Here is a 27,935-nt window from a genome sequence, read left to right as displayed (position 1 = left end):
CAAAGGCCAAGCCCAAGGTTAATTGTGGTGAAATTTATTTTTAATTGTAAATAACAAGAATAAGAAAATCTGTTGGATAATACTAAATCCTTTTTGTAATGTCCATTGCTTCAATTACCAAAATTTGTTTTGACAAATGTCTTAAAGCGATATGCAAGCTTACATTTTTAAGAATATATCAGCTAAAATAGGTCAGATCTTAATAATTTTGCATCTTAAAATTTTTTTTATATTTAAAGCAGAATTATTTAATGGAAGTTATTAATGATTGGACTATAAACCTTAATTTTCTCTCCTGAGTTTACCAAAATAATCTCATCTCTTTAAAATAAAACTTTAATTCTCTGGTCAATTGCAGATGTTTCTAAATCTCCTGTTCTGCATATTTTGTTCAGTTAAATTTAAAACTATTAGCTGACTTGGTACTTTCTGGTTTTCAAAATCTTTGTATGTTCAAAGACACAAACTATCTTATCTGTTTCTCTTAATCTTATCACGTTAGAAAAATATGGGCTTCCATTTTAAAAGTAACTCAATCTTGAAATGTACCTGGCATATAATCACACTTATGTTTTTAAAGATGATACGGTCTGGAAATTGAATTTTATTGTAAATCATGAATACTGTATAACTCAAGACCAAATGTTGTTTAGTAACCTTGGCAGGGAAAAATATTATTTAGACATTTAATAATAAAGCCTTATTAATAATTTTATATTAGCAACACTTATTTGCCCATTGTCCAAGAGTGGTGTATACTTATTGAAATTACTTCTATTAAAAGCTTTTTGAAAGTTCCATAAGTATGTTTAAATTTTATGCCTACAGTGTTTATAGTTGACCCTAAGTTTTAATTAAAATTATTAGTTCTTATGAGGACATGCTATCTTAAACTATAAAGAATTATTTTTGACCACAGAAATGCAAATTTGCCTAGCCAATTACCAGTTAATTTTTCCATCTGCTTGGAGTAATGCTGTGCCTAAACATAAGATATTTGAACCAATATCATAGGTATCAATATAGTTGAATTTTGATCCCATAGGGCCTAGAAAATAATGACTATATGACTATACTTATTTTGAAAGCAGTGAAAATTAATTTACAGTGCATTTATTTTCTTATTTTGAAAGTATACTTTAGAGATATTTTCACATTGATTCCATATCTTTATAAGGTAACCGCTTCTCAGGTTACTTTATTGAGTAATGGTAAGCCTGTTCTCCACTTGAGTACCATGAACAAGAAATCAGGCCTTGGGCTTCTCCACCTCCATTTCTACATTAATCATTTTTTTAAAATTGTACCATAGGAAGCTTGGCCTATTATTTTGCATTTGACAGATGGATTTCCCTATTCACTATTAAATTCACTTCTAAAGGTTTAAGTCTTTTTTTCTTTAATATTTTGACTTTTTAATAATTCCTATGTTTCTATCCTCTATGTTATTACCACTTTGGGTAACATATATATATTTTAGCATAGAAGTACTATGTGAAAAAGTTTCAAAAATGTTTATAATTACAAGCAAATGGTATTAAGAAAAACAAGAAGCGGAGCTGCTCTCTTCCATTCATTTTAATGTTAAAACTGTCCTTAGAAGATGTTTCTAATGTCAAGGCTAATAAATTAAAATTTGAGATTTTTTTACATGTAGACTCATATCTTCTTCTGTGTGCCTTTGGAAGAATACACTTAAAAAAATATTCTTGTATATTTCACGCATTCCTATATTATCAGGATCATTGTCCTCAGTTAAATGGTTGAATTGTTTACACAGAAATGCTGTTATTTAACATAACATTATACTTTAATCAAACTCTACCTATTTTATACTTTCCCACAATACATAGATGTTGTTCATATTATATTTCTATAAGAAAAGAAAACTTGCAATGACTAATGTAAATATTTTATATTACTTTAGAAATAATAAAAATCCTTGGTACATACATAGTATTAAATAATATAGACAAATTAATATGTGTTCAATACTCCTTAGCACTTGCCTTTTAAAACTAATTCTTAAAAAGTCACTTTAGAACATGAATTCTTAAATCAATCAGAATTTTGATACATGAGAATGTGCTTTTTTATCTTATTGTATTTTTAGTTGCAGAATAATTAGATAATATTAAAGCTAAGAACCACTAACATTATATAGCCCAGTCTTCTAAATTACAAATAAGACAATTGAAGTTCAAAAATCAGAACAGCCTTCTCAAAGTCATAAGAAATTGATGATATCATCCAAGTCAAATATTATTATTACATATATTTCAATGATTTTTTCTTTCTTTTTTTTAAACTATTTAAAGCCTTTTTTATGTATACAAATGAATTTTATAATAGTGTAAACACCTTGAAAGCAGAATATATATGTGACTCATTTTCTGGTAATGAAAGCACATGACTGGTTAAATCAAATTTTGTGTCTGATTTAAATGTTGTATCTGTGTTCATATAGATTTAATGTGAAATTTTTTTCCCCACAAAGGGTATTTGGGTCCCTGAAGGAGAAACAGTGAAGATTCCTGTGGCTATTAAGATCCTTAATGAAACAACTGGTCCCAAAGCCAATGTGGAATTTATGGATGTAAGTACAGACACCAGGCGATCACATTTTTATCCATTATACACTACTTTTAAAACTAAAAAACAAAAAAAGACTCCAACTTCAAAGTGTCTTCTCTTGTAATGGCATAATCTTATAATTAAAGGCTTGGGCAAGGGTCAAAAAACTTTTGCTTAAAAGACCAGAGAATAAATATTACAGCTTATTCCTGCAATGTGATCTTTGTGGCAACTACTCAGCTCTCTTCCTTTGGTAGATTATCAGCCATAGACAATTAAAAACAGTGCAGGAATGAGTCTGACTGTGTTCCAGTAAAACTTTATTTACATGAGTAAGCTGAAGGCCAGGTTTGGCCTGCAGACAAAATCCTGCTCTCAAGGGCCATGTGTTTAAGCACTGTGCCAAACTGCATTTGAGAGTAGTGATGATTTGAAAAATTAACCAGACTGTTTTATTTTATTGTTGTTATGATCTATTTAGTTGAAAACATCAATCAAGATTAGTTTCAATAGTTGCCATTAAATTTAAATTAGGAACCTAGTAACTCAGATAATTGCTCATTGAAACTTAGTTTTTTCAATTCAGACTGCAGAGAAGCCCTCATAGGTAAAATGCTCCAACTATAGAATAGCGTACGGTTAGCTCAGCCGGTAAAGAATAATCTGTCTGCAATGTGGGAGATCCTGGGTCCATTCCTGGGTCCGAAAGATCTGCTGGAGAAGGGATAGTCTACCCACTCTAGTACTCTTGGGCTTCCCTGGTGACTCAGACAGTAAAGAATCTACCTGTAATGCAAGTAGGCCTAGGATTCCTGGGTTGGGAAGATCCCCTGGAGAAGGGAACAGCTACCCACTCCAGTATTCTTTCCGTGAGAATCCCCATGGAGAGAGGAGCCTGGCAGGCCCCAGTCTATGGGGTCCCTAAGAGTCAGACACAACTGAGTAACTTTCACTTTTTTCATAGAATAGTAAGAGAGTTCTGAAGAATAAGTGTACTTTACAAGGTCAATGGGAACTTTGATTTCCCCTAGCAAAAATTGTAGATTGAGCTGTTTAGCAAATTTCAGAAAGTACGACAGATGAGACTTGATATGTAGCATGCTGTTATTTTTTTACATTCAACACAAGGTATCTTGCCAGGGGTACTATCAAAGACCCATATGTATTCTTTCTCTAACTTTTGGCATAATGTCTTCAGTAATAAGAATGATTTTGATTTTCAAATGACCTTTATATGAAAGTATATGCACTCTGATTTTTAAAAAGATGCATTGCTGTGCATTTCTACCCTTTTCTCTTGTAAGCTCTTTTGTAAGTTTTACAGGAGCTCACATTGTGGTGCTGGATAATTTATTTGGGTTTAATGCTATAACCATCTTACATAGGTCACTTTTAATAACTTATTGGTTTTTGTATAATAGGGCTGATAATTTTAGTGAAACCAACCAGTTGCTCTGATTGATTGATGCTGATGCCAAAAGCTCTATTTATTATTGTTGATTGCTGAAAGCTCAAGTGTTATTGTCACTTAGTCCTTAAGTTGTGTCCAACTCTTTTATGACTCCATGGATTATAGCCCATCAGGCTTCTCTATCCACGGGGTTTCCCAGGTTAGATTACTGGAGTGGGTTGCTATTGCCTTCTCCAGGAGATATTCCAGACTCAGGGATTGCAACCTGAGTCTCATGTATTAGAAGGTGGGTTCTTTTCCACTAGGATCACCTGAGAAAGCCCCTGCTTGCCTGTACCAGTGCAAAATCGAATCCCCAAGACAGAGCTTGGGTGAAGTAGAAAAGAATAGCTTATTGCTTTGCAAGGCAGAGGGGAACAAAGCAGGCTTTCACTCTTGAAATTGGTTGTCCCAACCCTTGATGGTTTAGTGAGGAGTTTTATAGCAGTGGTTTAAGGGTGGAGTTGCTGATAAAATTAGGGTGTATGCTGGGCCTGCATTTCTTTAATATAGCCTCAGTTGCCCTCTTGAAAGTTTTGAGTTTCTTTTATCTGGAATGAAGAATACTACTCTTCCATTTGTTGGAGGTTTTAGTTCTTTTTTGAACTGTGGTGTTGGAGAAGACTGTTGAGAGTCCTTTGGACTGCAAAGAGATCCAACCAGTCCATTCTAAAGGAAGTCAGTCCTGAATATTCACTGGAAGCTGAAGCTCCAGTACTTTGGTCACCTGATGCAAAAAACTGACTCATTGGAAAAGTCCCTGATGTTGGGAAAGATTGAATGCAGGAGGAGGAGACAACAGAGGATGAGATGGTTGGGTGGCATCATCAACTCGATAGACATGAGTTTGAACAAGCTCTAGGAGTTGGTGATGGACAGAGAAGCATTGTGTGCTGCAGTCCATGGGGTTGCAAAGAATCAGACAGGACTGAGTGACTGAACTTAGTTCTGTAAAGAGCTCAAAGATATTGTTATGTGTATCTCTTGAGAGGAAACAGGGCCCTGCCCCAAAGCTACACTATTTTTTCTAGGCTGTTCCTCCCTTGCCTCTGCATCCCCTCCCTTCTCTGATTAGCAACTGTTTGAACCTCTCTTTTAGAACTCAGGCAAGGTTGTGGAGGCTGAGCAGAAAGTCTCCAGGCCCAGGAGCCCCACAGGGTCGTGCTTAGTTTCAGCGCTGTGTCTTACTGATTGCTAAATATTTAAAAAATGATCCTTGTTGCATATCTACCAACACCTATCTAAAGTCTATTGAATCCAGTAACTAAATATTCTTTCTTCTGCACTCTAAAAATTCTGACACACTCTGCAGTTGATTCATATATTAATATGTAAAACTGAAGGCTTTTTCAGCAATGTCACAATCAATTTGATCTTGATCATAAGTATAAATTCGTAAAGGGAACTTTCAAAGTAAAAATGACAATGTGTAGACACAGTGTAGGTTAATATGTAAAACTGGTATAGAAAGAGCTTACTCAGTCTAGACTGCAGCCAAAGCTGAAATTCACAAGAATGCTAATAATCTCTGCTGGAGACTTAGACAGCCATTTTTGTCGTATTTCCATGGAAACAGACTGGCAAAAAGGGGTTAAGAGGCTACAGAATAATCACCTAGGAAAAAAGCTCTGAAAACCTCATCATGATTTTGAATGATTATTTGAAAGCTCCTAACCCCATCCATTTTTTTCTTTTCCCTCATCTGAAGTCTATTCCCATGGAAACAGAAGTAGGGATGGCAGCTTGAAGTCATAGATTTCTGCTGAAATTTAGATGAGGCTCTGATTGAGCCATGAAAGGAATCATTTTCCTAGATAGTTGATGGATCTGGTGACCAACAGACTCTAACAGTCTGATCTTATTAAAAGTGAAAAGAAAAAAAAACATGAGGGAAAATATTTTGACTGCACTTTTCCTACCTGCTGAATAGTTGCTAGAAGATTAACAGATTGATGGACTTCTATTGGCAGTTTCAGTAGATAGCAAGCATTTTCTCAACTTCTTTCATATCACTAGGAGAGCTTCACAATGATTAAAACACAGCTGAATTGGCAAAATTAATGGTGAATTAAGCATTTTAAGTAGACTGGTATAACTTTAATTCAAACACATAGCTACTCTTTGTACCTAAGTTTTTAGCTCATCTGTTATGTGTGTAGAATGTTATAAGTACTTAAATAACATATCAATAAAAAGGTCTTTGTTAGTAAAATTGTTTGTAATTTGGACCTAAGAATTGAGCTGAAATTGCTCAATATTCCCACACTTATTAAGTTAAAAGTCATCCAGAAGCAGAAGCTGACCATGAGACAAGGATTTGAGTGAAAGTAGTTTATTTTGGAGGTGAGGGACTCATCAGTAAGAAGAAATGGAAATGAGAAAGGGGAATCAGTAAAACCAACTGCCGTCATGAATGACTGGAGTTTCTTTCCATTGGAGAGATTCTGGCAGCTCGTGTAGGACATACACCTCAGAGTTACTCTCCTTAAAGTACAAGGGAGGTGATGGAAGGACTCCAGCTATCAGTCTTTGATTGAGGGATACTGGAAGAGAAACGCGTTTATTCTCCTGCACGCCGTACCTGCTGAATGTGGCAAAACAAGCTTCAATAGCAAGAGAAAGCCATTGGGCAAAGAAAGGCAGGAGAAAGTCAGTACAGCACTATGGAAGAACATTCCAAGGATAACTTTCAAACAAGAATAAATGCGTCCATGCTACATATCTCTTTTGAAAACTGGGTCTGTAGATATGTATTTGTATATGTGTGTGAGTGTGTGCATGTGTGCCTATGCTTTATATCATTTTATAGGAGGAAAATAAAGTCTCTTTTGTAAACAATCTGCATACATTTATGAATATGAAGTGTCAGGGGAGTTCGTAATTGTCTCAGTTCTGTCTCACCACAGCAAAAATTTGAAGCGAAGGATGAACCAGTGTTACATCTTGGTTTTATTAGGAAAAACAAAGGACAGTACACCCTTGAGGCGTAGGACAGGTGGACCCAAAAGTCAAGAGAAGAGAAGAGAGGTCTCAATTCTTCTAGTCTTCCCCTTTCATACATTTGTCTCCTCATCCCTGAGCCTGCCCTATGTAAACTGGGCTAGCCAAGAGGGCTGTTTGTTTCACCTGAGGTCCTCGGACCTTCCTTGGTTCTATTTTTGCAGGCTTTTCCTTTCTTTGTCTTTTAGCCTCTGCCATTCTGGACTCCTTTTTCCTGTTATAACTACCTAACCTGCTCCCCTTAAGAGATAGGAGGCCCAGTTCTTTGGGAATAGGGTCATCAAGGTTTCTCTGGCTACTTTCTGCTGAACTGGGATGGTGAGGGGCATGGGGCCTCCCCCTCTTGCTAGTCTCAAGCCTCAGAGTCCTTATAGCAGTGTGCATCTAAGGGTGGACACTGCTATAAGAACTGCTATTTTCCCTGGTTGGCTATAGTTTTATATATCCTTGTTGAACTGGAGCTGCATGTTGTAGCTTGTTGACCTGGGCAGACACAAAATGGGTTAGACAGTTGATAATACATGGAGAAATCATAAGCAGCATCAATATGATGCTGATAACACCCTTGTGATAACAAGGATTAGTAGGCACATTAGCCAACTCCAAATTTCCCCTCACCAGGAGAAGGATCCCCCAAAGAGACTGCAGCTACCCCGGGAACTCTCCAGCTTGTTCTTTGAGATCCTGTAGGGTCTGAATGTTTTTCTTGAGGACTGTGAGACTTTCTTTAACTTAGCTGGAGGTATTTACCCAGAAACAACACATTTCATTCAAGATGGCTCAAGTTCCTCCTTTTTCAGGGATCAGGAGATCTATCTCCTGTCTCTTTTGGAGTACAACCCCTGCCAAGCTGTGTTGACTCTTTAGAGCTGAAAAATCTTATCCCCAGAAACTTAATTTTGGGGGTGTTCATTAGAATGGCACTCATTTGTAGTTCTGAATAGGTATCTGAGATCTCCCAGGGGCTCACAGGTGTATTGAGTGTCCTCTTCTGTTTTCTTCCATGGCTTGACTTGTGAGTAGTGAATCCAGAAGTCGTGTCCTGGTATCTTGACTGCTGCGGGAGTAAAAAGTGTTACAGGGTAGGGACCCTTCCATGTGGGCTGGATTTGAGCCTTTGGGGACCCATCGTTCCAGACTTTAATTAGGATGTGGGTGCCTGGAGCATATAGTGGTGACTCTTTAGAATCTTTGGTCCTGGCTGACACCCCACAAGCGTATATCCTGTTGGAATTGCTCAGTGGCCATGGTATAAGACCAGAGAGTCTGAGCCTCTGGGTCTAGGAAGAGGTTGCTGACATAAGCAAAAGGTCTCCCATATAGCATCTCATAAGGACTAAGACCAACCTGTTTCTTAGGGGCAACACGGGTGCAGAGGAGAGCTGTCGGTAAAGCCTCCTTCCATCCCAGGGAGGTCTCCTGGGTTATCTTTTTTATTGCTGATTTTAAGAATTGGTTGGCTCTTTCTAATTTTCCTGAAGACTGAGGCTTCCAGGCATGATGGAGATAATAAGTAATGCCCAATGCTTTAAAGACCCCTTGGGTGACCTTAGAAGTAAATGATGTCCCATTGTCACTTTCTAATGACCTGGGCAGACCAAATCTTGGGATGATTTCATGGAGCAGTTTTTCTACTACCTCCTCAGCCTTCTCACTCCATGTGGGAAAGCCTTCAATCCATCCTGTGAGTGTATCTATAATGACGAATAGGTATTTATACACTTGAGAGACTAGCATCAGGGTGAAGTCCATCTGCTAGTTTCTCCTGGGTAGGTCCCATGTCATTGGATGGGCTGGGCCAGCTGGGGTCTTCAAGCTCTTTGTGGGGTGTTTAATTGGCAAGTGGGGCAGGAGGAGACCACTTGCCCTATAGTCATTTGGAGGCCTGTTCCTCTGAAGGACTTTTCTAGTAATCTTTGGAGGGCCTTTTCCCGTAGATAAGTGGTGGCATGTAAGGAATTAACCAACATCCATTGGAGATTCCCAATGGGAGAAAAAGGAGTCCCTCCTTTTGGAACCACCCCATATGATCCTGAAAGCCATCATGCTTAGTTTTAAGGGTCTCACCTTCAAGATGTGAAGGAGTTTCTGGCAAACTAGTCTGTGGAACTAAGGTTCCTGTTAGGTCATCATTCTGTAATGCTGCTCTCTTAGCTGCCTGATCAGCTAGTTGGTTCCCTCATGCCACTTCTGTACTCCCTTTTTGGTGTCCTTTATAGTGGGAAACTGGTACCTCAGTGGGCAGATGAACTGCCTCCAAGAGCCTAAGGATTTGATCACCATATTTGAATGGGAACCCTCAGGTGGTCAAGTGGCCTCTTTTTTTCCAAATAGCAGCATGTGCATGTAGCACCAGAAAGGCATACTTGTAGTCCGTGTAAATGGCCACTCTTTTTCCTTTTCCCAGCTCTAAAGCTCGAGTCAGGGCTATGAGTTCAGCTAATTGGACTGAAGTATCTGGTGGCAAAGGTTTAGGACTCAAAACTGTAGACTACTGCATATCCAGCTCTTCTTTTTCCATCCAAGACAAAGCTGCTTCCATCAGTGTACCAGATTTCCTCAGGGTTGGTCAGAGGATCTTCTGACAATCTCTCATGCGATTTTGTCCAGTTGTCCAAGGTTTTTAGGCAAGAGTGAAAGGGGAGACAGCCCTCAGGGGTAGGAAGGAGGGCAGCTGAATTAAGAACCTCACAAGGGGATATAGTCAGGCCTGGATTTTCCATCAGCACTACTTGATATCTGAGGACTTTTTGATCAGACACCCGTAAATGGCCTCTCCCATTTAGAAGTTGTTTCACTTGGTGGCTGGTAAAAATAGTTTGCCCCCAAAAGAGAGTTTTAAAGCATCTTTTATCAGGATTACAACAGTTGCAAGATTTAAAAGGCAGGGAGGCCAGTCTTGGGTGGTTGGGTCGAGTCTCTTGGATAAATAAGCTACAGGCTGGGCTCAGGTCCCAACCTTGGAGTTAACAATCCCAAGGCTATTCCTTCTTTTTTCATGAACATAAAGTTGGAATGCTTTTTCTGGGTCTGGCAACCTCAAGGCAGGTGCTTGAGTTAAGGCTTGTTTTAGTGTAGTCTCTGCCTTCTTTTGAGGAGTTCCCCACATCAGTGGAATTGAATCATCCCGTCCCTTCAAGCTTTCATATAAGGGCTGGGCAATTAGACCGTAGTTGGATATCTAGATTCTAATATACCCAGTTAGCTCCAGGAAAGCTCGCAAAACTGGAGGATTCCTTGTACTTGATCAGAGAACAGCCTCCTGGACCCATGTATAATCTGAACTCCCAGATAAGTGACTTTTGTCTTGACCATCTGTGCCTTAGCACAGGAGACTTTATATCCCCTCTCTGCCAAGAAGTTTAGAACCTGAGTTGTATATTGTTGGGCATTTTTCTCATCTGGAGAGCAGATTTGTAGGTCATCTACATATTGTAATATTTTCCTATTAGGTCCCAGGTCCAGATCTAGGAGATCCTGGCTAAGAGCCTACTTAAACAGGGTGGGGGTGTCTGAACCCCTGAGGTAATACTGTCCAAGTCATCTGTTGGTGTTTTTTTTCCTGAAGCCGCCTATTCGAAGGCAGAAAGTTGTTGGGATTCTTTAGCCAATGGTATGCAAAAGAATCCATCTTTGAGATCCAAGACTGTAAACCACTTGGCACTGTGTGGGATTTCTCCAAAAATTACATAGAGATTGGATACTGTGGGATGGAGAAGGGCTACAGCTTCATTTATGATCTGGAAATCTTCAACCATTCACCAGATCCCATGCTTTTTCTTTATAGGAAGGATTGGGGTGTTACACAGCAGGTTTGTGGGGACCATTAGCCCACAGGCATGGAATTTATTTATTAGAGGCTGTAGTCCTTCCTGAGCTTCTCTTCTGAGGGGATATCATTTCTGGTTTGGAAACCGAGTGGGATCTCGGAGGACAGTGATGACCTTTTGAGCATGGTGAGCTCATCCAGGAGTCCCCTGGGCCCACACTTGGGGGCTAATTTTGTCCTCCCATAGCTTTTGGTCCCTCCCTATTGGACAGGATGTAATGGGTTAGTAAGTAGTAACAGAAGCTGTAGAGCTCTAGGGGCTAAAAAAGCTTCCTATCACAAGGGTGGTCCCCCGTTTAGTGACTATATCTTTTCCCAATAAGGGAGTAGGACACTCAGGGACCACCATAAACTGGTGGGAAAATATTTGTCCATCCCAGCAACTAAGAAGTGCTTGGGTGAATCTTTCGGTAATTGTTTTTCCTGTAGCACCCCAAATGGTACAGGTTTGGAAGGAGAAGACTCCAGAGGAGGAGGTCAGGACAAAGTAGGTAGCCCCAAGTTGCACCCTTGGCTCCAGCCCTGTGATGGCTATCTGTGGCAGGCAGGCTGGCTGGAATGGGCTGCTTCAGTCCTGTTGAACCATCCTGAGGGACTTCTTGGCGCTTGACCCTGAAGCTCGTGGGTCCCGAGGGCAGAGTGCCATCCAATGTCCCAATTGATGGTTATTGTAGCAAACCATTTTAGGAGACTTGTCAGGGTTTGGACACTCATCGGCCCATTGCCCCACCTGTCTACAAATGAGTCATTTGCCCTGTGCCTTTTCCTTCAAATACTCAGAGTTTGCATAAGGCTTCCCTGGAGGGTGACCAACATCTGGGCATGCCTTATCTCTTTCCTTCTCTCCCTTTCCTGGGCCTTGGCCTCCCTCTCCTGTTCTGTTATAAAAGGTATTGGTGGCTGTCTGGACCATCTCATCTAAAGAGGCAGCGGAGTCCTGTTTCTGGAGCTGTAACTTTCTCCTGATGTCAGATGCACATTGGGACAGGAATCTGTCTTTTAAAATCACCTATCCCTTATAAGAGTCTAAGTCCAGATTGGTAAACTTTTGGAGGGCCTCTTTTAAACTTTCCAGAAAGGCAACAGGGTTCTCACTGGACTCCTGAGTTATTGCTGAGATTGGGCATAGTCCCACGACTAATAGGCTTCTTTCTATTTCCATGGGTGGACTTCCTTAGGGGTGAGTCTTTCTGAAGCTTATCCTACCCAGTACGGTTGCAACCTGAGAGCCAGGTGTCCCCGGGTCAGGATGCAGATCCCCAGGCAAGCTGAGGCATGACAGCCTCCTGGAGATCGAATCCCTGAGCAGGTCAAGGCATGTTGTCTCCCAAGAATTGGGTCCCTTGGCAGGTTGAGGTATGTCAACCTCCTGGGACCCCTGGACTGGCAGATCCCTGAGCAAGCTGAGGCGTGACATCCAACCAAGGACCAGATCCCTGGGCAGGTCGACTTCCTGGGACCCCTGGACTGGAAGTTGGGTGTCCTCAAGGTCTCCAGCGTGACCAGTGCTGGGTAGGATTAAGGGGTTGTAATCTTAACTTATTGCTGATTTGTCCACCACGGATGGGAATAGATATCATGACATAAAGCAATCCAAGCCTGTCCCCTGAGACTGGGAACCTGGTGAACTGGGAACCTGGTGAACTGGGAACCTGTGAACCTAAGCCTTATCTTCTTACCGCTCTGAGGGCATGTAAGTCATTGATTTCCTCCCCTAGTCCTCCGTAAGAGCAGTTTAGGGTGTATCCAATGGTAAACATTTCATTGTCATAGATCTAATTTAGGTAATAGCAGAAGTAATGACAAAGGAGTGGGTTATCTGGTCCTGTAAGGGCCATTAAGAGTATTTTAATAATCAGTGGGCTGGAGCAATGTTGCCTACAAGGGGGCAGTATCCTGGTTGTAGGAGTTAGTAAGTGGCTTAAGAACAAATTAAGAGACCAGATGTTCCATTAAAGTGGAGTGGAGATTTGATCCAGGGGTATGTTTGTAACTTTAGAAGGGTGGTAAGGGTTTAGGCCAAATGGCCTGCAGGGCTAACTCCCAAAGTGGCAAACATCATCCCTGGAAGCCCAACTGCCCTTGAAGGGATGCCAAGCGATGGACTTCTAGCAGGCATTGTATGCCTGTCACCTGCCTTAGTGGGTTCACTGAGAGATGCTGTTGTTGCACATGTTGTAGGAAACACAGGAGATGAAGGCCTGAATATCTAGAGAGATTGGATATTATACGGTATTTTCCTCCTAGGACAGCTAATTTCTAGTTGTCCCTCCAGAAGATTGTAGAGGCAACATTGGGGGCCCGGACAGGGCTCAGGAAAAGAGCATGAAACTGGAGGGAAGGGGGCAGGGCTTAAAAGAATGACATAACCCAAGGGCATGACAGAAACCAATTAAAATCAAATGGGTCCAAGATGACAAGTCAAATTCAATTAAACCCATTGATCCTCAATCTGCAAACTAAGTGACACATCAGAGGTGCCGGGACAGTTTCAAGGCACTGTCAAAATGAGGACAAACTGTCAAAACAATTGGGGAATATCCAATTGTTGGAATGATCCTCCCACTCATTAGCATATGAAATCACCCAGTAGTGGGGGTTGGGGGGGGGAGCTAACCACACCACATTCCATGGCCGCTTCACTCTCCTCTGTGATGGCCCACACCCTGTGGAGTATGCTTCTCTCTGACCCTAAACAAATGCACCTCTTAACTATCGCTGTGTCTCTCACTGAATTTTTGGAATGAGACATGCTTTATTAGGTCCTGAAGCCAGGCACCATGGGTTTTGGCTGGGCTCAAGTCCCAGGAGAAAACAGCTGAAGGATGGATGGGAGGTAAAAGCAGTGGAAAAAACGTGCTGAGGAATCCCCTTCATCACCTGCCAGAAAATCTGCTAACTACCTGACCTGTGCTCACAGTTTTCATTGGTCTGATCTTTGGCATAAAGAAAATTAAGGACAGATGGAACCCCCCACCCACTTGGGCAACAGCTACTGGGGCCTAGCGGATAGTGGAGCCTTTGGGACACACTGAGGCATAGCCCCTGCCAGAGTCCCTCAACTGCACCCACTGCTGCTTGCCTGTTCGTGGGGGGTTCGAGGAAACAATAAACAAGAGATTGTAAAGGAATTAAGATTTTCTTAGCCATATATTCTTCCAGCTATAGGGTCGGAGACTTCCTACCCCAACTGGAGGTCTTCTGGAATCTGAGACTGAGCCACGTGAGCTTTCTGCTGAGTTTGTTTTTTTGCTGTCCCCATTTCCAGCACGCTGGGCTTCTTGTCACTTCCCCTGTGCTGAGTTTTCTTTGCATTCCTTTTCCATCGCTGGAGCTTTCACCGAGTTGGGCTTCTGCTGTGTTTAGCCTCCCAGACTCCTTTTCCCTATTCTACCTACCTAACATTAAGCATTAGACCTTTGTTCGGCTTCTCTGGTGGCTCAGTGGTCTAAAGAATCTGCCTGCCAATGTGGGTGACATGGCTTAGATCCCTGGGTGGGGAAGATCACTTGGAGAAGGGAATAGAAACCCACTCTAGTATTCTTGCTTGGAAAATTCCATGGACAGAGGACCCTGGTGGTGGGCTACAGTCCATGAGGCTGCAGAGAGTCAGACACAACTTAGTAACTAAACAACCACAACAACAAGACTTTTGTGATGCCCTCCTTCCCCACTACTTTACACTTAGGGTAGACTATTCTAGATTCAATAATTACTGCTACTAGGTTTATCAGATATAGCTGTGCATTACTTGTTACATATGCGGCAACTTAACACTCAAAATTCATTGCAACTACTACTTCTGTTGATTTCCAAGGGCAAAGGAATGGCCTTTTATATTTCCTTAGAATTTTTACCATAGGCAAAAATAAGTAAGGAGCAATTTGCATTCTATTAAATAATACACTAAAAGCAAGAGGAGTATTTGGTCACAAGGTTGTTAGTCAGCTCACCTGAGTATGTCTAATGGATTCATAATGATGATAATAACACACTTCTAGTGAATGGCCAGTAGATTCTTCATTCCCATAAAAGAAGATCATATTGAACATTAAGAAAATGACTCTAAAGGTCCACCTTCTTAAGAAGAATGCCTCCATTAATACACTCTCCTAGTTCTTATTTTAAACAGCACCAGTTCATTGGGAAAGCACAGATATTTTTTGTTTTGTTTGTCTCTCTTTAAAAAAATGCATTAAATGATGCATAACATATACTTTTAAAATGATGCTAATGAGCAGAATCCCTGGAATTGAAGACCATGGTCTGGTCAAGTCAGACAGACTCTTGAGTTTATCTGAGCTTCCACCACTCTGTTCTTTTTGTTTATCTCCCCTGATATTTAAGCCCACTATCATTTGACATTATTTTATTTGTCTAGGAAGTGAATATGTTTTTAAATGCTTTGCTTAATTCATTTATTTTCTTAGAAAAAAACTAATCTTTGGATAAAAGAAATGCTGTAACTATCCTAAGTTTCAGTGACTGATCAATAATACTTCAGGTTAGTGTTCACTAGAATCTTCTTGGCTTCAATTTCAGCTTCCCTACCAAATCACCCATATAATTCATGAAAAGGTACTGCAATGAGATATGTTTCAGAAGAGTCAACTTATTATGTAAATTGTTATTTTCTTGTTAAAAGGTAAATAACTAGTTTTCTTCTCCATATACAATAGGAGCTTTTATTTATCTTACACATCAGTCATTTTATTATTTTCTCAAGATGTGTCTGTGAGAATTGTGTTTCTGTGTTACTCTCCTTTGTATCATCTTTAGGACACTCAGTGTTAGTGGGAGTGGTTTCAACTCTTGTTTTTGTTCAATCACTAAGTTGTGTCCGACCCTTTGGGAGCCCATGGACTGCAGCATGCCAGGCTTCCCTGTCCTTCAACTCTCAGTTCAGTCACTCAGTCATGTCTGACTCTTTGCGACCCCATGGACTACAGCACTCCAGGCTTCCCTGTCCATTACCATCTCCCAGAGTTTATTCAAACTCCAAGACTGAGTCTGTGATGCCATCCAACCATCTCATCCTCTGTCGTCCCCTTCTCCTCCCACCTTCATTCTTTCCTAGCATCAAGGTCTTTTCAAATGAGTCAGTTCTTTGCATCAGGTAGCCAAAGTATTGGAGTTCCAGCTTCAGCATCAGTCCTTCTAAGGGATTTTCCCAATCCAGGGATCAAACCCAGGTCTCCCACATTGCAAGCAGATTCTTTACCAGAGGAGCCACAAGAGAAGCCCATCCTTCATCTCTAGCTGATGTCATATTAGTGGGATGAGGAAATCTGCTCTGAAATCTCAGTAGTACCTCTAGTTCAACTAACTCAGATGGTATCTTTTCATTTTCTTTTCTTCATCTCCTCTGTTTTTAATCTTACCCATTTAATAATAATAATCTTACCCATTTACTTTATTGGATCCATAAGAAATTTGGAATTTATTTTTAAATGTCACAGCCCCTCAAACTACTACTACAAATTCAAGAACAATGCTTTGATTCTATTTCATAAACACATTTAGAGATCATCATCTTCTTTTTACATTCTGTTGTGCTAAGACTCTTCAGTTGTGTCCGACTCTTTGCAACCCTATGGACTATAGCCCACCAGGCTCCTCTGTTCATAGGATTCTCCAGGTAAGAATACTGGAGTGGGTTGCTGTGCCCTCCTCCTCCTCCAACATTCTATTGCCACCACCTTAATCTAAGTCATCAACTTCTCCAGCTTGAATTATGAGAATAACTTCCAATTTGATCTCCCTGCTCTTGAATATAAAGTTTGAATTGTGTTACTCCCCTGCATAAAACCTTTCCGTGTTTTTGCTAAAGTAAAATAAAACACTAGACCCTTGGTTTCCAGAGCTCTTAACTATCCTCTGAGGCTTCTTTCTCTTCACTGAATTTCTTTCCACAACTCTTACAAACTAGTCAGTGCCTTTGCCTACAGCTTCCTACTTCCAGTTATACCTAATGGACTTGTCGTTATCATTATTTTCTCAGCTTAAGTATACTTTTTCAAATCTACCTTTCTTGACTCCTTAATATAAATTGTAATCTACTAATAACACCGAGGGGCATCCCAAGTGGTATAGTGGTAAAAAATCCACCTGCCAATGCAGGAGATGTGGGTTTAATCAGTAGGTCAGAAAGGTACCCTGGAAAAGGAAATAGCAACCCACTCTAGCATTCTTGCTTGGGAAATTCCATGGACAGAGGAACCTGGTGGGCTACAGTCCATGGGGTCAAAAAAGAGTTGACATGAATTAGGAACTAAACAACAATAGCAACATTGTATATAAATATTTGTCCCAGTTATTATTGTAGAATACCACTGTCCACCACTGGGTTGTAGGACCTTTGGTGACAGGGACTGTCTTTTGACACCATACCTGTATCTCTAGTGGCAAACACAATACAAGCACATAGAGAACAATAAATATTTGGTTAATCAATTAAATATTTTTTCTATTTTTTTTAAAGACAGTTATTTTTCCTCCTTCTTCCTCCTCTCTTCTAGATTAACTGACTTCTGTAATATTTCCCTCCAACAGTCCTTTTCTGTGTTTGCCTTATTTTACTTGGATACTTTTTTTAGGTATTTATATTGTTTATCTCTGATTTATTTCTACAAAATCAGTTTATTAGATGTCTTGAATCAACCACATCAACATATTACTGGGTAATAGGGCCTTATACTGACTTTGTGAGTAGGACTGAATGTACCACCTGAAAGCCCTTTGAGAAGGAAAATCTCTTGTAGACTTTCCTTGCATAGAGGAGGCCAGTAACCTCCCCTAATGGGAACCTCATGAACGCTTCCCTCTGGATGTTTCTACTATGTATAGGATGGTACTATTGGGTTTCATTTTTAACTTCTTCTCAGTCTTATAATGGGCTTCCCAGGTGGCACTACTGGTAAACAATCCATCTGCCAATGCAGGAGACATAAGAGACTTGGGTTCAAACCCTGGGTAGGGAAGTTCCCCTGGAGTAAGTAGGAAATGGCAACCTACTCCAGGTTTCATGCCTGAAAATCCCATGGGCAGAGGAGCCCAGCGGGCTACAGTGCCTGGGGGCACAGAGTCAGACACAACTGAGCGCACGCAAATACACACAATCTTATTTGGAAATCTTGTAGAGTGATTTTGAATAAAGTTTGCTTCATTAGATGCTATTAGAGTTCCCCCTTATCTCTTGACTGTATTTATTTGTTCCAACAGAGGTAAAGATACAAGGATGGGAAAAATGTTTGATTTTGTGATGGATTTTGACAAAAATGAATAAGTAAAAGTAATTGACTGTGGTCATTATAAAGCATGGCCAGTGACAGTTATCTGAATTTAGTAGATATCTTAAAACTGGAGTTTAAATGTCTTAGGAGAACTAAAAAGTTTGAAAATAAGCAAAGTACTAGATGAGTTTTATATTTTAACAGACTTAATTTCTCTCCTGAAGCACCTAAAAGAAACCACCTAAATCCAAAACAAGTTATTCTTTATAAGTCTCAGTGTGTAACTTAATAAGCTCCTGCCTGCTTCTGTTTTTTTCAGAGGGTTTCTTGAATTTATGTGAATGAAAAGACATTTCTCAAGGGCACATAGTCTACTGTGCCAATATTTAAATTTGGTGAATGAAAATCAGTAGTCTGTAAAAGTTATTGCTTTTCATATTGCAGTATTTTCCAGCTCTCTAAACTCTGAAATTTGGGGAATTTTGTACATGATTAGAGGATGTATTGCTGTGTTACCATAGAGCTGGGAGAGAATGACCCTGATCACGTGCAGTTTTTGACTTCAATACAAGCCATGTTTGCTAATTATGATGGCTTAGGAAAAATCCCCACTCATTTTGACTGTCTCAGTCAGAAGAGCTATTTACAATGTGAAGATTGCTCATAAAATTCAGGTAGAAAGCTTTTGCCCACAAGGTATTCATAGACTAGGAAATAGAATTTCTGGAAAATCAGCGAATAATTCGAGATATATCAAACCTTGACATAGATAGTTTTGTTAATACTTAATGTTTGTGCAATAGATTTAAAGTTGCAAAATATGGTTTCTATAGGAGGAAAGGACAATCTATTTGAAGAAGATCCTGATGTATATTATGTGGCATAAAGCAATTTTATTTTTCTACTTTGTTGTGGTTCAGTCGCCCAGTCGTGTCTGACTGTTTGCTCCCCCATGGACTGCAGGATTCCCCGTCCTTCACTGTCTCTCGCAGTTTGCTCAAACTGATGTTCATAGAATTGGTAATGCCATCCAACCATCCCGTCCTCTGTTGTCCCCTTCTCCTCCTGCCTTCAGTCTTTCCCAGCATTAGGGTCTTTTCTAATGAGTCAGCTCTTTGCATCAGGTGGCCAAAGTATTTATTCATACAGGAGTGATTTGGTTCAAGAAATGAAAGCTTAATTCAGATTCATTTTATTGCCTAAACATTTTAATCTCATCATGATCACTTTGCATAAAATGATTACCATAGAATCAATACCTCTTGAACCTTGGTAAAACAATAAGTTGTACTGTAATTACTACATACATAGTTCACTTATTTTCCAGTAAGGGAAAAGATATCAATATATGTTCAATACATTGAACATTTCTAAATGCTGGCACAGCTCCTAAGCAGTCGTGTTTTTGATACTCATCACATAGTTTGCATATAGCTTGGCACAGCGTGAATACAAAGAAGAATGAATACCTCTGAGGTGGTAAAATTATGAGGTCAGTTTGTCACAGAAAATAAGCAATCAGCAAGGGTTCTTCATCACACAAAGCTAAAAAACTTCGGGTTTTCTACAGTGATCTTTGCCACTGCAGTTTTATCTAGGGTTTTGATCTTCTTAAAATTTTAATCTAACCTCTCTGAACTTAAATGTTTCATTATCTGTTAGAAAATAATTAGAAGCTGTAAGCAGAAGTCTGCATATGTGGAGTTCCTCAGAAATCCCTGAGCTCGTTGAAGGAAGGAGTTTGACAGATACTGGTCAGCTGATAATGGGCCAGCAGCTAATAATAGCAGGAAATGCTGCTTAGCTAGGTGAGAAAGTGAACTTGGGGAAAATAAAAATGAAACGTTGGGGATTTATGGTTGGAGATACATTTCCCTTTTTCATTTGTTTCCTGGTAAGAAAATTGCCAAGGGAGACAGTTATTTTTTTCTTTTTTTGGGGGGGATAATTTATAATTAAGGTCCACTAAGGGTCCACTTGACCTCAACCTTATTCACTATAATTTCCTTGTATTCCCACAAAGAAATTTTAGTGAATTAGGAATGTGTTTTGGTTTAATGCATACAAATAATAGGTGAACCTGACCAGTAAATTAAATATTGTCAGCTCTAGCAAGCATGTGGTAAATTAACCATAGGCAACATGTGTAAGCTTTTTGGGAAGGTTGCAAATGCAAAGGCTTTCACTATAAAGTCATAAAAGGTTTTTCCTCTTGTGAATAAAGTAATAAGCCAACTTGCTTTAAAATGAAAAATAAATAATTTCAAAATGGAATACTCATTCACTTAATGAGAATTTTACTATACTCCCACTAACAAAAAGGTATTTTATTCTTTTTCAATGAGAACTTCAAAATATTTTCTATTTTTCCTATACCATTGATTATTATAAAAAAGAGTAATTTTAATCTACATTACTCTCTATTCTCTTATTTTCTATTAAGTTTATAATACATATACTAAGGTTTAACACCTAAACCTTAGTAAGATTTGTCTAGTAGTACAGTAAATCAATAAAACAGAATGTTTCATCAGGTTAGAACAAAAAAAATTTATAGATGATTAGTAAAAGAAAATATTTTCAATAATAATGTGTTCAGAGATCTTTTAAACTTTCACCAGTTCAGGAATATCAAAGTTATTTGGCATTACAATTTATTGGTTGCGTTTGTCTAAAATGCATACATTTTCTGAAATAAGCTAACTTGTTTCAAATTATTTTCTCTGTTTGTATATAGTATATATTTATCTTGATATATTTATGCCATTTATATATATTATTTTTCTTTTAACCATCTTGAGTGTGTATGGTTTTTGTTTTTGTTTTAGGACTCTGCTTTAAGTAAGGAGGGGATAAATGAATAAACAAATATCTTCTTATAACATTTAAATACTAACTCCCTCACAGTATGATATTAAAGTTTAATATAGTTTTCAGATATATTTGCATGTTTTCTTATTCCCTGAAATTTCTTATTTCAAATATGTTTATTTTAAAAGTATTTATAAATATTAATTTCTATTTTACTTAAAAACAAATTTTTTTTTTTTAGTTTCCTCCTTAATGGTGTTACTGCTTGTGGGGTTTAATTTATTAGAATATTTGGCTGTAAATGTTTACCTAAAAGAATGCCATAAAATTTTATTTAGTTATATATATAAACATATTTTGAAGACTATTCTTTTTTTCTATTGTAGCACTGTAAACTCCCAAATAATTTTCATGACTACATTTTAAATTTATTTTTATGTTTTTGATGCATGCACACTCAGTTTCTCAGTTGTGTCTGACTCTTTGTGACCCCATGAACTATGGCCCATCAGGGTCTTCTGTCCATGAGATTTTTCAAGCCAAGAGTATTGGTGTGGGGTGCCATTTCCTCTTCCAGGGGATCCTCTTAATGCAGGATTCACGCCTGTGTCTCCTGTGTTCATAGGTGGATCCTTTACCACTGAGCCACATGGAGAGCCCTTATATTTTTGAAAGCTATGAGTAATATTGACAGGTTCATTAAAAACAAACCAACTCTTCTGTTTGATAATCTAATTGTTATTGAACATAACCACCTATAGAAAACAATACTATTGCTATTTCAAAACAATATTCTTTTTTCTCCTCAAGTTATCTCTATAATATCTACATATCTCTTTAGTAATCTTTTTTATTGTACAGTAAATTTGTATTTATCTACATCTCCAGACATTTGTAACTGTTCAAGAAATGACATTATGTTTTACAACTGGATATTAAGATGTTTATAAATAGTATGAATATAATTGTGCTGGTTCAAAACAAGATGAATATAATTGTGCTTCAAAAAACAAAGATCATGGCATCTGGTCCCATATGAGGGGAAATATATGAGGAAACAAAGGAAATAGTGAGAGACTTTACTGTTTTGGGTTCCAAAATCACTGTCAATGGTGACTGCAGCCATGAAATTAAAAGACGCTTGCTCCTAGGAAGAAAAGCTATGACCAACCTAGATGGCACATTAAAAAGCAGAGACATTACTTTGCCAACAAAGGTCCATCTAGTCAAAGCTATGGTTTTGCCAGTAGTCATGCATGGATGTGAGAGTTGGACTATAAAGAGAGCTGAGCACCAAAGAATTGATGCCTAAAGGAGATCAGTCCTCAATATTCATTGGAAGGACTGAGCTGAAGCTGAAACTCCAATACTTTGGCCACCTGATGCAAAAAACTAACTCACTGGAAAATACTCTGATGCTGGGCAATATTGAGGGCAGGAGGAGAAGAGGATGACAGAGGATGAGATGGTTGGATGGCATCACCAACTCAATGGACATGAGTTTGAGCAGGCTCTAGGAAGTAGTGATGGACAGGGAGGGCTGGCGTGCTACAATCTATGGGGGTCACAAAGATTCGGACGTGACTGAACGACTGAACTGAATTGTGCTGGCAGAGTTTTCTCACTGAAAATGAGTAAACACTTTCCTAATAAAGCACAAAGTCTTTCCACTGCTCCTGCTAAGCAAACAGGATTATTATTAACCAATTAGCATCCATTTATTTAATGTTTCATCTGTTGTCCAGAGGAAATTATCCACCACCATCTATATTTAAATATATGCAATTTAAATGGTTTTTTCAGTGGCCATGTATGGATGTGAGAGTTGGACTATAAAGAAAGCTGAGCACTGTAGAATTGATGCTTTTCAACTGTGGTGTTGGAGAAGACTCTTGAGAGTCCTTTGGACTGCAAGGAGATACAACCAATCCATCCTAAAGGAGATCAGTCCTGGGTGTTCATTGGGAGGACTGATGTTGAGGCTGAAACTCCAATACTTTGGCCACCTTATGCGAAGAGCTGACTCATTGGAAAAGACCCTGATGCTGGGAAAGACTGAGGGCAGGAGGAGAAGGGGATGACAGAGGATGAGATGGTTGGATGGCATCATTGACTCGATGAACATGGGTTTGGGTGGACTCCGGGAGTTGGTGATGGACAGGGAGGCCTGGCGTGCTGTGGTTCATGGGGTCTCAAAGAGTCAGACATGACTGAGCGACTGAACTGAACTGAATTGAAACTTATAGATTAGAACTGCAGGGCAGATATTGCAGTTGAGCTGGGTAGTGAGTGAATATTCTGATATTTCACAATTTCAAAGGGTCTATTTGAGATTGCTATTAAGTCATAGATTAACCACAATCTCAAGGTATCCTTCGAAAGTCATTTATCTGTAGGTACAACAGTATACCATGTTCTAGTATGAATAAAGATGAAGTGTTTACTGTCCCTCCAGTAAACTTCATATTTATTTTATTATAAGGCTCATACAACATTGCCCATTTTTAATCAGTGCAATATTGTCTCCCTTTTAGGAGACTCTGATTAGCTTGAACTTCTTAAATCAATATCAGAGAAACAAAAAAGAAACCATTTATGGAAAATCTTTACAACATAGGACTTCATTTTCACCACCAGAGATATCCACAGCTGAACATTGTTTCTGCTTTGGCTCAGCCTCTTCATTCTTTCTGGAGCTAATCCTCCATTCTTCCTCAGTAACATATTGGACACCTACCAACCTGGGGGGCTCATATTCTGGTGTCATCTTTTTGCCTTTTCACACTGTTCATGGTATTCTGGAGGCAAGAATACTGGAGTGGTTTGCCATCCCTCAAAGGACATGAGGCATCCCTTGTAGCTCAACTGGTAAAGAATCTGCCTGCAATGCAGGAGACACCAGCTCAGTTCCTGGGTTGGGAAGATCCCCTGGAGAAGGGATAGGCTACCCACTCCAGTAATCTTGGGCTTCCCTTGTGGTTCAGCTGGTAAAGAATCTGCCTGCAATGTGCAAGACCTGGGTTCAATCCCTAGGTTGGGAAGATCCCCTGGAGAAGGGAAAGGCTACCCACTACAGTATTCTGGCCTGGAGAATTCCATGGACTGTATATCCATGGGGTCACAAAGAGTCAGACACTGCTAAGTGAAGTTTGAGCAAATTCCAGGAGATAATGAAGGACAGGGAGGCCTGGAGTGCTGCAGTCCATGGGATCACAAAGAATCAGACATGACTTAGTGGCTGAACAAGAACAATGTAAAATCTGATAACTGTGATCCAGGTGTGTTGAATAAGTTATTTTTTCATTCATCATGGTAATAAAGCAACAAAGAGCATCAAACTTTAAAGTACACTTTAGCACAGAGATTTGCATAATTAATGCCAACTTTTCACAATAAGAAAATGAAAGGCTGTATTTAAGGACTTCCTTTTATTTAAGGATTTTCTTAGCTTGTCTCTTTTTACCATTAGCAATTCAAATAGATACAGTAATATTTCAATTTCTGAAGTGTAATGTATATGCCACATTGCTATTACGTGGATAGTAAATGAAGGTTTTCAGGAGCCTGTTAGTAATAACAAGATGTTATTTTCATCGCCTCAAATGAAATGCATTCCAAGCAAGTCACTGTTGGTTCAAGGTTAACAGTCAGCTAATCAAGACTTGATGAAAGACAGTTCTGATATTTTAGTGAACCATGCAGTCTGTTTAAAATATGTATTTGCCAACTAAGCCATTTTTGAAGCATGATCCTGTGTTATCTAACTGTCCTTTTGGTGATGAGATATTACGTTACAAGGTCTCTTTGTGTCACAAGATTGATAAGGATGAATGTGAACACTGGCATACACCTAAACTATTTGACTTACAAATCAGCATTAGACCATAAAGTATTTGGGGACAAACGCCTGGATGGATTGTGTGCAGGCTCAGTTGCTCAGTAATGTCCAACTCTTTATGCCTGTGGACTGTACCCACCAGGCTCCCCCATGCATGGAATTTTCCAGGCAAGAATACTGGAGCAGGTTGCCATTTCCTACTCCAAGGGATCTTCCTGACCCAGGGATCAAACCCACGCCTCCTGCATACCCTCTGTTGGCAGGTGGATTCTTTATCACTGAGCCACCTGGGAAGGCCCCTTGGTGGAATACTAACTGATGTTTATCATTTGGATTTCTCTTCTCAAGGGCTTAAATTTAAGAAATATTTGGTATTTGATAGGGGATAATGGCATAATTTCAAGGTAAAATTTACCTGTTAGTAAGAACAAAATCAGTCTCATATGAAACAAAAAAGAAACATGAAACAAACAAACAAAAATAGGCAGAAGCTCAATTGTTTTGAAGAAATACATGACCCACTATATTTATATAAGCTGACTCTCAAATCATATTTCTGTTTCTCAGGGTGTTGATTACTATATAACACTTTACATAGAGTAATAATATAATTCCATTTCATTCCAGATAACTGGCATTTTTAATTTGCCATCACAACATCAAATGACCTATGTATTAGATCGTGAAGCTCGATCTACAGTTTGTCAAGGAGACATCATAAAGATGTTATTAATATAAACTAATGGATAGATAGTTGGAGAAAGTAGAAACTGTTTCTTTATAAGTGTGATATTCTGTAATAGTTAAAGAAAGTGAAAGTTATAATTGCTTGGTCTTGTCTGACTCTTTGTGACCCCATGGACAGAGCTGACCAGGCTCCTATGTATATGGGATTCTCCAGGCAAGAATACTGGAGTGGGTAGCCATTCTCTTCTCAGTGGATCTTCCAACCCAGGGATCAAACCCAGGTTGCCTGAATTGCAGACTCTTTTCCTGTCTGAGCTGCCAGGGAAGCCCCTTTGTAATAGTTCAATCCAAAAACTAAACTAAATAAGGCCATTTGAACAATAAAGGCAATCTGACGGAACACTAACAGTAGGAATATAGCTGTGCTGTTCTCAAAATTTTCAAGTGATGAACCTTGAGACTTTTATTTTTTAATTCATTTTGCTGAGCTCTTGAAGGACCCTTTGAATCTAGAAACTTGTATCTGTCAGTTTGTCACTTTTCCCCATGGCATCTTTCATAATATTATCTTGATATCTTTATCCCCTCTTTCTTCTCGGATTCTTATTGGTCAATCAGCTGCTAGAGCTTCTGGATTAATTGTTTAATTTTCAAATCTTTCTCCTCAATTTTCCAAGTTTATATATATTTTTCATTTTCTGAAGATTTTCTTGACTTTTCCTTCTAATTATTTGTTTTATTTTAAAGAATATCATATATTATACTTTTAATTTCCAAGAGATTTTTTACGATTGTTTGCTTTTTCCTATCATTTAAAAAAGGAAATAAGAACTGTTCTTTGTTGATGAATACAAAATATATTCTCATGTGTCAGGATATTAATTTTTAAATATTTTTCTTTTTCCCTTAATTGTCTCCTCCTGAAAGTTCTCTCTTTAGTTTCTTTGTTTTCTGGTATAACAGAATACCATAGACTATGAGTCTTATAAGCAACAGAATTTTTTCTCCCTCAGGCTGAAAAGTACAAGATCAGGGCACAGAGAGATTTGGTATTTGATGAAAGCCTGCTTTCTGATTTATAAATAGTTATTCTCTTCTTGTGTCTTCATATGGCAGGAAGGATGAGGGAGCTCTCCAAGGTCTCTTTCACAAAGACACTAATCTCATTCATGAGAGCACTGCCCTCATGACATAATCACCTACCAAAAGCCCCACCTCCTAAGACCTTGCATTGGGGGTTAGAGTTCAAGATAGGAATATTGAAGGACACAGACATTCACTCTGTAGCATCTGGCGATGTGAGCTCTCCTGTGAGTGGGGATATGACCGTTTGTTTGAATTACCCACTATGGGGCCATTTATCTTTGCAGAGAGAATCTATCAGTTGTTTCTGGCAAAATTATACACCTGGCTGTACATCCTTGGAGATGATTACATGTAGTTTTGTTCACTATGTAGATGTAAAACAAACATGCAAACAAGAGAAAAATAGACCTTTTGTTAGCAAGGCTCTGTCCTCCAGTTTCCACTGTGCCTGGTATACTTAAGGTAATGTGTTTTGGTTCAGTTTCTCCATTTAAAAACTTCTAGTTTCTTGCCAGAATGGTCTGCAAATAAGGAGAAGACCTTATTTGTTCTGTATACAAATTTTAAATATTATTTCTGTGTTCCGTTATTCACCTTCACTATCTGTAGAACTAAATATCTCAAGTTTTAATATCCTCCCTAATTTTTACTGGATGAATTGGCTGTTGTATTCTTGGCATCTCCCTTTGGAGGCACCTGCCATTTTGCTTTCTTAACTTTATTACCTCCATTTCCATGAAATTCTTAGATTTTTTTTTTTTACCTTGTTATTCCTTCTCCCATTTCTTGGTCTTTTGATTTTTATCTTTTTAATGTTTTCACTCATAATTTTAGTGAAATCTTGGAATGGAGCAAAGAAAATGAATGTACTTAATGTGTCATAATAAATTGGAAATTCTGTAAGGAATTTAGAAATCCTAGAAGAGCTCCCTGTAGCATTGTTTTTCATCAGTAGTTTTATTAAAGCAAAACCAAAAAATATGTACCCTTTAACTTAAGCACATTCTTCTGGAGAAATCTTCACTCATAAGGAACAACATTAGATGACTTTTGGAAATCAGTGATTGCTTATTGAGAATTGTATTTGTTTAGTAGCTCAGTCATGTCCAGCTCATTGCAATACTTAGTACTATAGCTAACCAGGCTCTTCTGTCCATGGGATTTTTCAAGGAAGAATACTGGAATGGGTTGCCATTTCCTCCTCCAGGGGATCTTCCTGACCCAGGGATCAAACCTGCAACTCTTGTATCTGAGGAGGATTCTTTACCCGCTGAGCCATAGAGGGCTTCTAGAGCTTATGACTTTGTCTTCTACACGTGGAAAGAAGAAGGGCCAGAAGTACCTATATTAAAAAATGGTAGTTTCTACCTTTCTATGACTTTCTTCATAGTTTAAAATTTTTTAACATTGAAAATAGTTACCTCAGAG

General features: G+C 38.9%; 1 protein-coding gene across 1 annotated transcript in view; it reads left to right on the top strand.

Annotated features, from left to right (window-relative positions):
* Positions 1–27,935, top strand: part of ERBB4 (erb-b2 receptor tyrosine kinase 4) — a 770,675-nt gene that overhangs the window by 531,436 nt on the left and 211,304 nt on the right. The window contains exon 21 of the mRNA XM_052653380.1: positions 2,498–2,596. Within this exon, the coding sequence (XP_052509340.1) occupies positions 2,498–2,596 (99 nt within the window). The remainder of the gene's footprint in view (positions 1–2,497; positions 2,597–27,935) is intronic.

Source organism: Budorcas taxicolor, chromosome 2 (assembly GCF_023091745.1).
Source record: "Budorcas taxicolor isolate Tak-1 chromosome 2, Takin1.1, whole genome shotgun sequence".
In the NCBI taxonomy this organism is placed as follows: Eukaryota; Metazoa; Chordata; class Mammalia; order Artiodactyla; family Bovidae; genus Budorcas; species Budorcas taxicolor.
The sequence above is the reverse complement of the archived record's forward strand: the minus strand, read 5'-3'. Positions and strand labels throughout refer to the sequence as shown.